This window comes from Suricata suricatta, chromosome 17 (genome assembly GCF_006229205.1).
Source record: "Suricata suricatta isolate VVHF042 chromosome 17, meerkat_22Aug2017_6uvM2_HiC, whole genome shotgun sequence".
NCBI lineage: Eukaryota > Metazoa > Chordata > Mammalia > Carnivora > Herpestidae > Suricata > Suricata suricatta.
Window position 1 is genome coordinate 6334049 of NC_043716.1, and position 16327 is coordinate 6350375.

General features: G+C 47.6%; 1 protein-coding gene across 5 annotated transcripts in view; it reads left to right on the plus strand.

Annotated features, from left to right (window-relative positions):
- Nucleotides 1–1300: 1300 nt before the first annotated feature.
- Nucleotides 1301–16327, plus strand: part of ARHGAP44 (Rho GTPase activating protein 44) — a 59869-nt gene continuing 44842 nt past the window's right edge. For all 5 annotated transcript variants that reach the window (XM_029926718.1, XM_029926721.1, XM_029926719.1 and 2 more), the window contains exons 1-3: nucleotides 1301–1371; nucleotides 8344–8455; nucleotides 11307–11383. In XM_029926718.1, the coding sequence (XP_029782578.1) occupies nucleotides 1331–1371; nucleotides 8344–8455; nucleotides 11307–11383 (230 nt within the window). In that variant the 5' untranslated portion in view covers nucleotides 1301–1330. The remainder of the gene's footprint in view (nucleotides 1372–8343; nucleotides 8456–11306; nucleotides 11384–16327) is intronic.

The following is a 16327-nucleotide window of genomic DNA, read 5'->3' on the forward strand; positions in this document are numbered from 1 at the left end:
ACCGTGATCCCCAGGCTCACCTCACTGACACTTACTTTCTGGTTGGTGTTCTTGCGATGGGCATCCTGGAGATAGGAAGTAGTATCCCATTGTGGCTTCCTTCGTAACTAATGATGCCAAGTGTCTTCCATGTGCCCAGAGCCATTTTCTGTCTTCTTTGGAGGGTGCTGCTGTTTCTAGGCTTCCTTTCTTTGCACTGTCACTGTATTAACACTTTTCTTTCTCCCTCTTGACCATAAGCTGCCTCGTTTATAAAATGGAGCTGTGGTACTTCTCCAGGGCGTGACTGATCTTTGGAAACCAAAGCATTGTTTGAATCTTTGTTAACATAAGTTTCAAATCTTGTCTTTTTTTTTTTCTTGCTGTTATCCCACTTTATCATTATTTTTTAGAGAAAGTGAGCAGGGGAGGGGCAGAGAGAGAGAATCCCAAGCAGGCTCTAGGCTCAAGGCTCAGCCCTAAGCAGGGCTCCAACTCACAACCATGAGATCAAGGCCTGAGCCTAAATCAAAAGTTGGATGATTAGCTGACTGAGTTTTCCAGGTGTCCCTATCCCATTGTATTTTAAAATGCAGCCTGGGGGGCTCAGTCAGCTGAGTGTCTGACTTCAGTTCAGGTCACGATCTCAGGCTCAGTGAGTTCGAGCCCCTCCTCAGGCTCTGTGCTGACAGCTCAGAGCCTGGAGCCTGCTTTGCATTCTGTTTCCCTCCCTTTCTGCCCCTCACCTGCTCACACTCTGTCCTATCTCTCAAAAATAAATAAATGGTAAAAAATAAATAAATAAAATGCAGCCTGTAAAAACTATAGGCTTCTTTTCCAAATTGGTACATTTTTTAAAAAATCTCTTTAAAAATTTTTTTTAATGTTTATTTTTGAGAGAGACAGAGACAGACAGACAGACAGTGAGAGCCAGGGAGGGGCAGAGAGAGAGAGACACACACAGAAGCCGAAGCAGGTTCCAGGCTCTGAGCTGTCAGCACAGAGCCCCACGTGGGGCTCGAACTCACAAACTACGAGATCATGACCTGAGCCAAAGTTACACGCCCAACAACCATGCCACCTAGGTGCCCCCCAAACTGGGACATTTAATTCAGTTTTGATTTTCTGAATTTTGACCTCTCTGAGTCTAGCCCGTCCTTGAATGCTACGAATGTTTAGGCTCTAAACATATTTTAAGGTCCGTTTGTATCTTAACTGATCCAGCATCGAGGTGGGAATTTGACCTTCCACTGTCTTACAGGTGACGGGTGAAGTGGTTTTCGTTACGACAATGCTGTTGTGTTTTCCTTTGCAGAAAAAGTTGCCTCTGACAACACTGGCTCAGTGTCTGATGGAGGGGTCAGCCGTCCTGGGAGACGACACACTGCTCGGGTGAGTGACCCCGCGTGCGGGCTTGTTCCAGATCTCGGTAAGCCCCCTCCCTGAAAGGGGACCAGAACTTCTCAGGGATGCACCGAGGACACGCACGCCACGTCTGGCTGGGGCTCGGGCCCGGAGAAGAGCTTGCCAGTGAGAAAAGGAAAAGCCCAGGGGCGGAGTCCTGCTGTCTGTGCAGGGAGGCACCTCCCCGGCGGGGACATCACGTACACACAGTTCGGTGTGGGAGGACACGCGGAGTCCCCAGGGCTCCGGCAGAAGCCAACGGGAAAGCTCTCCGTGTCGCATGTCAGAAATGCCCCGGTTCCGAGCCCGGCGCTGGCTGATTTGAGCTCACGATAAACACAAACTAAAAATAGAAGCGTCGTGAGGGAGAGTCAGCAGGCACCGTCCGTAGGAGAATCGGTTCCCTGAGAACTAAAAATAAGAGGATAATGGGAAGGAAACTACGAAACAAGACATGTCAATATGAAATAACCGTTCTTATCACGAAGCCGAGACCTGAAGGACAGTGCTGGCTCCAGGTCAGAACAGTAGACATTAGCAGCTCTGTGGAACACACCATATTTTTAAGGAAAAAAAAGGGTTTTTTTGGAACTGTGTATGGTGACAAATGTTAACTAGATTTCTTGTGCTCCTTTCACAAAATATACAAAATACTGAATCATCCTGTCCTGCACTCAACGCTAATATTATAATTATATTATGATCATATTGGATACCTCAATTAAAATGTAAAGGACAGAATAGTCCCTGTTGAAAGAGGCAAGTGATATGGAAAAAAAAGAATAGAATCAAAGAAAAACCAAATAGAACTTTAAAAATTCAGATCACACCTCATATGATTCAAAACCGTGAGGCAGGCTGTTGGCAGCGATGCGAGAAGAAAGGAGGCCTGATGCACTGCTGGTGGGAATGCCAGCAGGTGCAACCTGTGGAACACAGGAGGGAGGTTCGCAAAAAAATTAAAAATAGAACTACTCTACGATCCAGTAATCATGCTATTGGGTATTTACCCAAAGACAACAAAAACCAAATTTGAAAGCATGTATGCATTCCCGTGTTTGTTTCGGCATTATTTACTATTGTGAGGATTTGGAAGCAGCCCAAGTGTCCCTTCATTGATAAATGGATGGATAAAGAGGATGTGAAGCTGTGTGTCTGTGTTTACATGTGTGTATTTACATATGAGGGAGTGTTACTCAGCCATAAAAAAGAGTGAGCTGTTGCTACTTCTGATAATGGATGGACTTAGAGGGTCTTATGCCAAGTGAAATAATTCAGACTGAGAAAGACAAATACTATATGATTTCATTTACAAGTGGACTCAAAAAAAGCAAAAAAACAAAAATAGCAGAAACAGACCTATAAATACAGAGCACAGACTGATGGCTGCCCAGAGGGGAGGGGCGCGAGGGCCAGGCTTTCACTTACGAAACCAGGCACGGAGAGGAAAAGTACAGCATAGGAAATTTAAAAAAAAAAAAGAGAGAAAAAACAACAGAGGGGACACCTGGGTGGCTCAGTTAAACGTCCGGCTCTTGAGTTCAGCTCAGGTCACAGTCTCGCAGTTTGTGAGTTCAGGCGCCGCGTCAAACTCCATGCGGACAGCTCAGAGCCTGGAGTCTGCTTCGGATTCTGTGTCTCCCTCTCTCCTGCCTCTCCCCCGCTCTCTCTCTTTCAAAAGTAAATAAACATTAAACAATTTTTATGAAAAGGGGTCCCATTTCCATGTGCATGTGGGAAAAGGCAGAGCCACCACGCAGGGAGTAGAATGGAGAACTTCAAAACTAGCGAAAGGATGAAAGGGGAGACCAGGAGCATAGAGCACACCCTAGGAGGGGCTGACGGGCAGCCGAGGCCTAGAGGAAAGCGTCAGAGGCAAGAGCAGGTGAGATGGGAACTCTTTCTGCATCTCTGTCATCGTAGAGGGTGAATACCCTTGACCGTCACGATCTGGAGAACCGCAGGTGGGTAGACGCCCACGCCGTGTCCGAGACGCCTAAAGCATGGTGACACGGGACGATTGGAGGTGGAGGGGTGAAGGACACCCAGGTAAACGTGACACTCTCTGCACTGCCATCCTGTAAACCTGGGAAGGCGTGAAAACCAGGAAAGAACACCACAGTTGGCGAAAGCTCTAAAGCTTCTGGATGGTGCTGGTAGGCGACAGGCCTCAGAAAGAGGACCCGGAGCCAGGCGTAGGCTCTGTGGAGAGCCAACATCCTTTCCATCCCGAAATGTGCACTGGCTCCGGGTTGTGGGCACTGGGCATCGCTTGGCCTGTGGCTCTTTGGGGGCTGGGAGGTGCTGCAGTTAGGAATGCGCATCGACAGCGGGGCAGGTACCTCCTAGAGGCCCTGGGAGACTCCCAGCCCCTCGTCCCCACCCCTAGCAAGAGAGTCTGCAGCTTTGTTCTCTGGAGGCGGGAGGGCAGTGTCCCCAGACTGCGGGCACCGCGTAAGGGCGTCACCCCGTAACGTGACTGACGCATACTGGATTCTGGGACTCTTCATCTCCATTCCCCCCACCCATGTGGCCCCCCAGGCCTGTGCTCTCCAGGCAGGAAGGTAAGAAAACCCTTCTCTACTGGTCCAACAGGACTGACCTAAGACCAAAAATATTGGAGGGGACGCTGCTCCAATTAAAATGACCCGCCTGACCATCCTACAGACGAGCGCGAAGCTGATGGGCTTTCGTCACATATTCCCAGCTTTGAGCCTCTTGGGTTTTTTTCATATTTATTTTTGAAAGAGAGAGAGACACACAGAGTGTGAGCGGGAGAAGGGCAGAGAGTGGGGGAGACGCAGAATCCGAAGCGGCTCCAGGCCCAGAGCTGTCAGCACAGAGCTGACGCGGGGCTCGAACCCACGGACCGCGAGATCATGACCTGAGCCGAAGTCGGACGCTCAACCTTACTGAGCCGCCCAGGCACCCAGAGTCTCTTAAATACAGACAGGTGTCCCAGATCTCTAGATCCTGGAGGGAACTCTGACCTGAAACCTCTGTACCAAAGCAAGTGGGGGCAGGGGGGATGTAACTCAGAAATAGATGCCACGTGGGAAGGAGACGCTTTCAGGAAAATGCTTCACTGATGTCACATGATCAGAGAAAATAACGTGTCTGTGAAATAATAGGATGTCTGTCGATTATATCTCAATGAGAAAAAAAGGAAAGGACTAAACACACACACACACACCAGCCCCGCATGTCAATTTAAAAAACACAATGCTCATTGGGGCACCTGGTGGCTCCCTTGGTTAAGTGTCCCACTCTGGGTTTTGGCTCAGGTTGTGATCTTGCAGGTTTATGACTTTGAGTCCTGCGCTGGGCTCTGCACAGGCGGCATAGAGCCTGCTGGGATTCTCTCTCCCCCCCACTCTTGCTGCTCCTTCTCCCACTCCTGCTCTTTCTTTCTCAAAATAAATAAACTTTAAAAAAAGCTTAATGCAAAGAAATACACTGAAATCAAAATCAAGCTCATGGGAACAAAAAATACAGCTTTTTTCAGTGGTAGGTTTAGAAGATAAAGTTGAAATCAAGAGAATAGAAGAAGCCCATGAGATGGAAGGTAGAAAAGTTGGAAGATTGGAGGAGAAATCCAGGAGGTTTTGGGCCTGAATAACAGGACTTCTGGGGAAAGGAGAGGAAGAAATAATCCTAGGAGGAATGGTGGTAGTAATAAAGTAATCCCAAAGAGTTTTCCAGAACCGAAGGGCATAAGCTCTTTGATGGAACGGGCCCATGAAGCTCCTGCTACAACAGGGAAAGTTGAACTGATGCCAGGGCTCACCGTTAGTCAGGCTGAGTGACAAGTGAAAAGCTGCTACAACCTTCTGGAACAAAAAAAAAAAATTGTCACACACAGCGGCTCAGAAATCTAAATGCTTCCAGACTTGCCAAAAGCAGCAGTGGAAACAGAAGATTAATTACTGTGGAATGCCTTCAAATTTCTGCAGGAGTCTGAACATCAACATAGAATTCATTCCCCTGCCTACCTGTCAGTCACCACTGACGGCAAGAGAGGAGAATGTTGTGACACGCAAGGTCTCAACGGTTGGCTTCCTGAGACTTCGGCTCAGGTCATGATCTCAGAGTTTGTGAGTTCGAGTCCCGAGTCAGGCACTGTGCTGACAGCTCAGAGCCTGGAGCCTGCTTCCGATTCTGTGTCTCCTCTCTCTCAACAACACATAAACATTAAAAAAAATTTTTTTTTTTTGGCTCCCTGCACACACTCTCAGGCAGCTACAGCAAGATGTGCTTCATCGTGAGGGAGTGACCTAGAAAGAGGGATGGACAGAGGATGTGGGAAGTAAGAGCTTTCCAGCACAGGACGAGGGAGGGAGAATCCCAGGAAGTGGGAAGCATGTATGCGGGAAGACAGCCGCGCCAAAGGATAGAAAGAAATCTCAATCCAGGTTGACATGAATCCAGGAGAGAAGAATTCAAGAAGATGAAAATTCATGCGCATCAAGTGTGATTCAGTGTCTTGAGAGACAAAGTAGGTAGCTGTGGAGGGTTTGGGGTGTGATCGTGTCTATAGAAAACGAAACAAACCAAAACAAGGCAATTGTTAATGCCTCAGAGAGGACAAATAGGAAAGACCAGTGATCACAGTGTATGACTCTGAATAGCACATGGCGTCAAAATGTAGTGCAAATACTAACGGTCTGTAAATGCACGCAGGGCGGTCGGATGTAAAGAGCGCTAAATCCTCACTTTCCACAGTTGGTGGTCCGTAGCCAGTGCTTACGCTTGTAAACAAAACAACAACGGTAGCATCAGGAGGACGGAGGTAAGAGACAAATTAGATAAAAGACACCAGTAAAAAAGAAAACAACGATCATGAGCCCGCCCCCCCCCCTGCCACCGACCTCGAAGTTGACATTCGCAGCAGATATGAAACAAAACTGGAATCCGCTCTAGCTTCACACGCATATTTTGAAGCATGAAGAGCTCCTGCAAATACAATCAAGTAAATTGATCCGGACGCACAATCAAGGAATATGAACAAGCACATCATGGAACGGGGATCGCAAATGGCCCCACACACAGAAAGATCTTCAGTCCCTCCAGGAGCCAAGGAATGCAGATTAAAGCCGGGATCGGGTGATGCTTTGCACCCACCGGTTCAGCAGAAATGAAATGCCTTCCTGGTACCAAGGGTTGGAGAGAGCATGGAGCCTTGGGAACTCTCTTTTGCACTGGTGAGAGCAAAGTTGGCGTTACCACTTTAGAGAGCAGGTGTCCAGTAAGGTGAAGGGCATGTGTCTCTCCTCTCCATTGCACAGAAAAATCCTCACGTGCAAACAGAGACCGTACACATACGTTCGGCGGCACTGGACGGCATGGCACAGGTGAGTACGGGAAGGCTTAGTCAACGGCGAGTGGAATTCCATACACCAGGATGACCTAATTCTGTGTGTGTCAAGACGAGACGCATAAGCCCCAAAGATCATGATGCCTGAAAAAAGCAAGCAGTAGATAGGTTCAGCTGGAAACCATTGATGGGACCTTGTTGCTTTTTCATGTTTATTTTTGAGAAAGAGACAGAGTGAGTGGAGGGACAGAGAAAGATGCGGAATTCAAAGCAGGCTCCAGGCTCTGAACTAGCAGCACAGAGCTCCACGCGAGGCTCGAACCCATGAACTGTGAGATCATGACCCGAGCCGAAGTTAAATGCTTAACTGACTGAAACACCCAGGTGCTCCTGATGTGAACTTCTTTAAGTGTGGCATTGGTATTATATATTGTATGTGACCACTTATGTGTCATAAAGGTGTAAACATAAGAACAGGAAAGACTGGGGGGCCTGGGTGACTCAGTTAAGCGTCCGACTTTGGCTCAGGTCATGATCTCATGGTTTGTGGGTTTGAGCCCCACATCAGGCTCTGTGCTGATTTCTCAGAGCCTGGAGCCTGCTTTGGATTCTGTGTCTTTGTCTCTCTCTGCCCCTCCCCTTCTCACGCTCTGTCTCTCTCTGTCTCAAAAAAAAAAAAAAAAGAGAAAGAAAAAACACACAAAAAAAGAAAAAAACAGGAAAGATGCATACTAACTGAAAAATAAAAGTGATCTCTTGTAATTTTCCTGATTGGTAAAAGCTTTTTTCATAAGGGTCAGCATGGCACCATGCGTAAGGAGACTGGCTGTATACCCATTCAGGGGGCATTAACATCCTTCAAATAATGTATCATCTCATCTAGGAATATGGTGTATAATTTTCTACTCATTCAGGTCTTCTGTTGTTTGTTCATTCTGAACACACTTTGTAATGGTTTTTCCATCCCAATTTTCCACTGGATTTTTCATTCTCTACAAGGTAAGTTGTCACGGCTTATGAGAAGGGGCTTTCTGTCTATAAGAGCCTCTCGAAATTTAAGCTTTTGGAATGTGTTTAAAGATATTGGTTTGTTGGTGTAGCAATTGTAGCCAGTTTTCCAGTGCTTAGGGAGATAGGAGCCTCTGGGTCTTACACGAGTGAGGATTTAGCGTGCATGAGTCTGTGCTCCCCACCCCTCTCTTATATTTCCCTACATGTTCCCTCTACTCCAGGCACATGGTAGTACTTAGCATCATTTAAAACACTGAAAATTTGAGGAGCGCCTGGGTGGCTCAGTTGAGCATCTGATGTCAGCTCAGGTCATGATCTCATGAGCTCATGATTCGTGAGCTCAAGCCTCACCTTGGGCTCGCTGCTGTCAGCCTGTCAGCGCAGACCCCTTCGATCCTTGGTCCCTCGCCCTGCCCCTCCCACGCTTGCGCCCTCCCAAAAAGCAAATGTTAAGAGACCCTGAAGATTTCAGAAATGCGAACGAATGGAGCACGTTGGCCAGCGGGATGGCACGGAAGTCAGCCAGTGTAGGAACACTGTCCATGCCGGTTTACTGAGCCGTGAGCTGATGATGGCGGACACAGGTGACTCGTGCTCTGGGGGGTCTTCAGCCTGGTTTCCCCGTCCTGTTGCAGGAAGATGCTAAAACTCTGTGGAGAGACCGAGGACAAGCTGGCCCAGGAGCTGATCCACTTTGAGTTGCAGGTGGAGAGAGACGTGATTGAGCCCTTGTTTTTGCTGGCCGAGGTAAGCAGCAGGGGTGAGACTTTTCCACCACGGGGGACACTGCCTGTCTGCATGTGCAGGGATCCTGATGTGACAGCCAGCTTGGTCTCCACCGCGATCCTCTCCCTTGGCGCTCCACTGGGGGAAGGAGCCAAGCCGGCACTGTACCTCCCCCACCCCCCAGGTCCGCACCGCTGTACCCTCCCTGCCCTGCTCCCTCTCCAGTCCTCCCCGGAGTGCGCAGCCCTTCCTCCGGAGGAGACGCGCTGGGGGCTCACGGTTTATGTGTACAGGGGTCTGCTTTGTTTTATTTACTTTATATCATTATTTGTTATTTTATATTATTTTAATTTTATTCTAATTTATTTAGTATATCTTATTACTTTTATTTATTTTATTTATTTTATTCTAACTTATTTTTATTTTATATTTTATACATTTTATTTTATTTATTTTATTTTGAATTAATTTAATTTTACTAACTTAATGTAATTATATTTTATTCATTTTTATTTTATTCACTTTATTTTTATTCATTTTTATTGTTTTAATTGTATTTATTTTATTTTCTAATTTAATTTTATTTTATTCATTTTATTTTATTCATTTATTTAATTTTTATTTTATTTAATGCTATTTTATTTATTTTATATATTTTATTTTATATTAATTTTATTTTTAATTCTATTCTAATTTATTTTACTTAATTTTTATTTAATTAATTGTATTTTTATTTTATTCATTTTATTTTATTCACTTATTTTATTATTTTAATTTAATTTATTAATTTAATTTGATTCTATTTTATTCATTTTAATTTATTCATGTTATGTTATCTATTTTATTTTATTCATTTTATTTTATTTATTTATTTTATTTTGATTTAATTTTATTAACTTAATTATATTTTTTCATTTTTATTTTATTCATGTTACGTTATTTTATTTCATTCATTTTATTTTATTTTTATTTTATTTATTTTGTTTTATTTATTTTGTTTTCATTGCGTTAGTTCCAGTGTGGTTAACACACAATCTCATAGTAGTTTCCGGCGTACAACATGCTGATTCAATAATTCTGTACGTCACTCAGTGCTCCGCACAATAAGTGTGCTCTTAATCCCTTTCATCCTTGAGTTTTAGAGGATACTAAAAAAACAACTTTATTACCAAGACACCTTGAAGGTTCTGTGACCATTTTGGTAGCTTCAACCAAGCGAAATGGTATCAAGTAAGAAAGGAAAGAGCTGGGGGTCTTACTTGCCTTGACCCCCGGACTTCCTCCCGATTGCCTCTCGTTGGTCACACTAAACCTCCCTAGCCATCCCGTGGGGCTGCCTGCGGTCTTGTAAGCGCTCTACATCTGCACAGGTTGCCAGGGGCCACCTGGGGCCATTGAGCTCTTGAAACGTGATTAATGTGACTGAGGAACTCCATTTTTAATTTTGTTTCATTTTTGTTCATGCGAACTTAACATGACGCAGCCACCAGGATCTAGAGGCTGCCATGTTCCACAGCATCGCCCTTGACCATCTGGTTTCCTTCCTGACTGCCCCCAGCACCTCCACACCTCCCGGTGCAATCTCTGTGACACAGTGTGTGGACACACAGATACGCGGGCGCCTGGAAGTGTTCAGAAGAAATTCCTCTTTATGGTGGCTTGACGTTCTAGACTTAGACACCATGCGTCAGAGGCCATTGCTCAGCCAAGAGCATGCGCAGGAGGCCCTTTGCTCTTCCTAACGGTGGTCTGGGGCCCCAGGCAGAGCCTGACTGAAACCCCAAAGTGGGTATTTGACCTTGATGCTGAGACTCGCCTGCACCAACCAGATGTCCCTGTGGCCCTCCAGCTTTGCTTCTGGGCTCTGTGATGACTTGGGGACCCTCGGGCCGTGTCTTCTCTTACCTGCCAGAGGTGGTTACCCTCCATATGTCGCTCACCCCTGCTCAGATCTTCCTCCCCTTTCTTCCTTCTCTGTAAAATCCATAGCCTGGGATAATGTTGGTACAGCCAATTTTCCCTTCGAAATTCTCACTTCCTACCCCACTTTGGCCGAGCCTGGACCCCAGATCCCTCACCCCAGGGATGTTCAGGGAAGTCATTTTTTAGAAATAAGAATATAAAAAGAGCATCCACCTACACCCACTGTGGAAGAACCTATCATGGCCGAGCAAAGCCATGGCCGTGTTTATTTGGTATTTATTTTGGAAAAACTTCTTACTAATTCCTATAAAAATACATCCCGATTGCATTCCTTATCAGATCTCAGGTCTCCTGAGACTAGGTCCTGTCCTCTGCCCGCTGTCTGTTTTGAATTAGTTCCGTGTGTCCACTCCTTCTGCTTTTCTCTCCACTTGTGACCCGTGTGTGGAGGACAGATTGAGCCTGTTTTTGCTGGCCGAGGCCAGGCGCAAGGGAGGAGAGCAGCGCGGAGCCCCTGCAGGGTCGGGGCGATGCGGGCCTGGCAGGTGTCCAGCGGAAAAACAGCAGAGGCAACTCAGGAAGGAGAATCGAGACTTTCATCTGGAAATAAGGCTTCGGAAGCCTCCAGCACACTTGCCGGGTGGATGGCTGTCTATTGTCCTTCAAGAATTTATCTCGAACTTGTGATCCCTGGGTGACTCAGTCAATTAAGCGCCTGACTTTGGCTCAGGTCATGATCTCATGGTTCACGAGTTCGAGCCCCTCTTCCGGCTCTGCGCGACAGCTCGAAGCCTGGAGCCTGCTTCCGATTCTGCGTCTCCCTCTCCATCCCTCCCTTTCTCTCTTAAAATAAATAAACACAAAAAAATTGTTAAAGATAGATACATTAAACAAAGGAATTTATCTGGGACTTCAGTTTGACTGTGGCTCTCACCTTCTGTAACTACAGGTGGAAATCCCAAATATTCAGAAACAGAGGAAACATTTAGCAAAGTTGGTGCTGGACATGGATTCTTCACGAACAAGGTAGAGTTTCTCTGCTTCATTTTTGTTTCTCGGAAGGAACCGGGATCATATCTGGGGGATATGGGTTTGTGGACAGAGGTGTCTGTGAGTGTGTTTTTATTGACAAAGTTTTTCTGAACACTCGCGAAGTGCCAGGCACTGATGGTAGGAGTCGTGAGTCAGAGACATGGGGTCCCTGCTCTCTTGGGGGCCGTAGTTTAGTGTGGGAGACAGAAACCCTAGATGAGTGAGTGTACACATGGGGTTTCAGGCCGCCCAGAGGCCTGTAAAGAAGGTAGCACTTGGGGCACCCTTGGGGCTCCGTGGGTGAAGCCGCTGACCCTTGGGTTCAGCTCTGGTCGTGATTTCACAGTTTGGGAGACTGAGCCGCATGTTGGGCTCTGTGCTGACCGTGAGGAGCCTGCTTGGGATTCTGTCTCTCTCCCTCTCTCTCTGCCCCTCCCACTGCTCATGCACATGCTCACTCTCTCACAATAAATAAATAAAAAAGATAGCACAATGCTAGTCTGGGAGAGAATGATGGAGAAAGGAAGGCGGCAACATTAGGTAGGCTCCTCCTTTTTAGAGAGATGACACTTGATCTGGGACACAAATGACAAGAAGGAGGCAGCCATGCAGAGCTTAGGTGCAGAGCGGTTGATGAGTGCAGGAACAGCACATGCAAAGGTCCTGAGGTGCTGAGTCAGGCTGCCATATCAGGGTAAGCACGAAGCGTGGCTAAGGTGGAAGGGGCCGGTTGTGCAGCTCTCTTCTCTCTGTAGCCATTCTCTGAACCCGAGGGAGGGAAGCAGGGTTCCCACTGTGCTGTCTGCCTCTGGCACTATCTCCCAGAAGCCTCCAGAAAGTGCCTGTTACAGCAGGGGAGCCGCCAGATGCCCTGAGACGCCGTGGACTCTGGCCTCCATCTGTCCCAGTGGCACGTTGTCACCTTTCTAATTCTTGCACTGGTGTGTGCGCCTAGGCGTGCAGCTTGACGGGGTGTAGGTGCACGGATACGAAGGAGCATGCTGGCTCGACTCTAGGCCCCTTGGCCGGTCAGTTTTAATCACCTGCATACCTCTTTTTTGATTTTCCCGAGAAAGAGAAACACAAACCCAGAATAGACGGCTTGGCGTGGGCTGAGGGACGCACGGTAGAAGTCTGAACCCAGTCCCCCGAGACCAGAAAGGAATTGGCTCTATCTGCAGGGAAGCAAAGATCTCTTTGGTTAATTTTGTGTTTCCCAGACTTCACTCCACCCGAACGGTTTTTGGATATCAGGAGCCACACATCTTGTAAAAAGTCGATTCACTTCTTCCAGATGAATCTGTTCAGAAACCTGGTGGAGCGCTTCCAGAGATCGGGTGCTCCTGGAAGTGCCCAGGACACACGCAAAGCCAGTGCTGTTTAATCTTCCATCCCGTCGCCTCCGGACGGCCGTGATGCTGACACTCACCTACCTCCCTCTGTTAAGAGGGGAAAGGAGCGGGAAAGTTGTCCAAGTTGTTCTGACCCAGATCCGAGGTGCTGTCCTTTCCCCCCTCCCCCAAAGCTTACCTATTTATTTTGAGAGAGAGAGAGAGAGAACATGAGCAGGGGAGGGGCAGAGAGAGAATCCCAAGCAGGCTCTGTGCTGTTAGCACAGAACCGTGAGATCATGACCTGAGCCGGAATCAAGAGTCGGACACTTCACCCACTGCGCCACCCGGATGCCCCCTGAGCTCTCTCCTTAGCGTATGTGGAGCAAGACAGAGCAGCCTGCGTGGGGAGTGCACATTTGGCATCACTCATGACTATGTCCTTTGGGGTCACGTACGGACGCCTCCCATGATGTCAGCGTCCAGGGCGCACGTGTGGGGAGTCACAGAGGAGGAGGGAGGTCGTGCTGTTTGTCCCACTGGTGACATGGTGGTAGACACCCTGCTCCTGGGTTTCCAGAGTGATTTCCTTCTGTGGGGCCTGGTTCTTAGCTCAGAGGTCTGTCTGCTCTCCGCTTCTGAATCTCCAACACGGAGCTTCTGGTTGGAGGGCCAGATGCTAGGAGTCTCGGGGTTTGCGGTCGCCGTCGCTACGTGCGTATGTGTTTTTGTTCACCCTCCTTATGAGATGGAGAACGGGCAGCAGTCACGGTCTGTCTCGTTGCGTGGCGTGCATTTGATGGTGACGCCATGTGGCGTAGAGATCGCAAAGCCATAGGGAGCGTCATTAGCAACTGCCTTCCATGATTCAATGAACTCTTCCACGGTTTCATCTCTGGTATGCTAGGATTCAGTAAGGAAATGGCTACCTCTCCAATCCAAATCTTTACGCTTGTAAACTTCAGCTGAGACCCTTTCAGAAGCTAACCCGCCCCACCTTCCTGCCTGTTCCCTAACCCTTGGCTGGTCAGCCCACATAAGGGCTGCAGCCCAAGCTATGGCGGTGAGAGAAGACCAAATGTTCAATGCAACACCGCCAGCTGATCTTGTGGAACAGCTGGTTCTCCCCCTGCCCCCCACCCTGCCTCCCCACATGGTCAGTTTGCACTTTTTAGGCTCTATTCTTCGCAACATCCTTCTTCTGATTATCAGACCTTTCTTTTGTCTTATTTTTTCTTGTCCTTTGTGAGTTACGCTCTCCAGCCCTGCACAGTGTGTCCCAGGTGGAGGCACGTTCCTGATCATTGTGACTAGATCTTTGAATTCTACTGCAACTCGGGTGGATACTGTCAGATCCACCTCCTTTTGCCAGTGGTTAATTAATTCTGAATCCAAGGTGTGTGTTTGCCTCCATTCCAGTGTATCTGGCTTGTCTGCTTCTAAAGCCAATTTTATAAGCCTTCATGTCCTCAGAGAAGACCAAGCTGAGTAGAAGACTATAGATAAGGAAGATGGAGGAAAAACTCAAGGAAGCTTGATGTTGAATTAAAGACATGAATTGAATTGAATTGAATGTTATACAAGTGTCTTTTCTGGGGTAGGTTTGGTTTGACAGTGGTAACAAGGAGCCCCAGTCCTTTCCAGAGTCTGCCTCACTTTATTTTCTGGGCACGTACGTCAAAATCAACCCTTGTGAGTCCAGAACACGTCACGTTTCTGCTATGTAGTTGCCTCTGGGTTCTGTTGTGGACGAGATTGAGTCTCCCCTCCCTCATGTGCCGAAGCACTAACCCCTACTATCTTTGGAGGTAGGGCCTTTCTGAGGTAAGGAGGGTGAAGTCAGCCCTAAGGGCCTTCATCCAGTAGGGTTGGGGGAGTTAGAAGAAGAGGGAGAGAGATTTCTTTTCTTTCTCACTCCACATGCAGAGGAAGGGCCGTTTGCAGTAGGGGGGAGGGGCCTCTCTGCCAGCCAGCAAGAGAGCCCTCCCCAAACCCAAACGCTGCCAGAGCCTTGACCCGGGACTTCTGGTCCCAGAGCTGTGAGAAAACCCATTTCTATTGTCCAAACCAGTCAGTGTGTGCTATGTTGTCATGGCAGCCTGAGCAGACCAAGACCCCTCCCTGCTTTGGAAGCAGGGGAACTAATGTAAATAAAACAGGAGAGTTTGAGGAAGGGTCCTGGGCAGGTCGTGGAAGTGAAGAAGTGAATCCGAAGTGAATCCTGGAGCTGTGGCCGCTTGAGGCACCTCAGGGGGGGGGGGTCGTCATCTCCCCTCATTCAGGCGTCTTCGGCCCATTGCCTCCGTGGTCCTCTGGGCTCCTGTCTTCCCAGCATGACCCTTGACTCTTTCGCTCTCATTCTAGAAGTGCGGAGGAGAGGCTCCGTGGTCCAGAGGTCCTTACCTGTGCTTTCGTGGCCTGTCAGTTGGTCAGGGTGAAGAAGGGTGGCTTGGTTTGCGTCAGGGACCCTCCCCTGGACCATCACGGTGAGCGCCAGGCCACACTGGCAGCTCCCTGGGGCCCGCACCGCAGAGCGGACGGGGGCGAGCCTCACGGAGCAGCGGATGCCGGCGACGCCAGAAAGGAGGAGACTGGCCAGATGAAATAATCGGTGTCCCATTCAAGGAACATTCCTGTTGGCCTTCCGAAAATTCCTCTCGACTCTCTCTTGCCTTGAACTCATCTTGCATTTGCTCTCTCGACCCTTCTCCTTATTTTGGGCCCTTTTCTCTCCTCTCGCCTTCATTAAAACCGGTATTCTGTCTCCACCTCCCCCAGATTGCAGAGTGGTGGCATCTTTCCCAGAAAATGATGGTGTCACAGCAGACCTTTCTTGCTCTGCAGATTTCAAAGCTCTGGCTTCTTGGTCAAGAATCCCTGGGTCTCCTGGTGACCAGCAGGACAGTTCTTGAGTTTATTTATGGAACAGGCAGCCGGCAAGGCCCCCATACCTTGAAATTCACAATGGAGGTCTCTTTCCCCAGCAGATTACTATCCATACACATGTTTCTGTGTCTTCGTTGTCATTTTATTTTTTATGTTCACAGTTTCATTCCAGATCTTACCACTACTTGGAAATCTCAAAATAGGTTATTTATCTATTGTGAATAAAATTCCCTATAAAGAGAGGGGAAAGATGTACGTTTTTAAACTACCAAGATATTGGAGGTGCCCGGGTGGTTCAGTTGGTTGCACATCTGATTCTTGATCTTGGGTCAGGTTATGATCTCACAGTTCGTGAGTTCGAGCCCTGCGTCAGGCTCTGCACTGAGCATGGAGGCTGCTTATGATTCTCTCTCTCTACTCCTTTTCCCTGTTCGTGCACGCTTTCTCTCTAAAAAAGTAAATAAATTAGCAAGATGTTGGCTAAGGGATAGAATTTAGGGGGGGAAAATAGAGGGAAATAAGGGAGAAAAGAAAGGTAACCTAGGGAAATGTCTTCATTTTAATACACCCATCTTAAGTATACTTGTTTTATTTTTTTATCTAATCCAGATCTTTGAAGCCATAAAAATCAGTGTCTGTGGTCACTTTATTTTTTTCACACCTATATTGGTTAGTTATTTTTTCTTTAGGTGGTTATAGCTTTACTTCTTTTTTTTTTTTT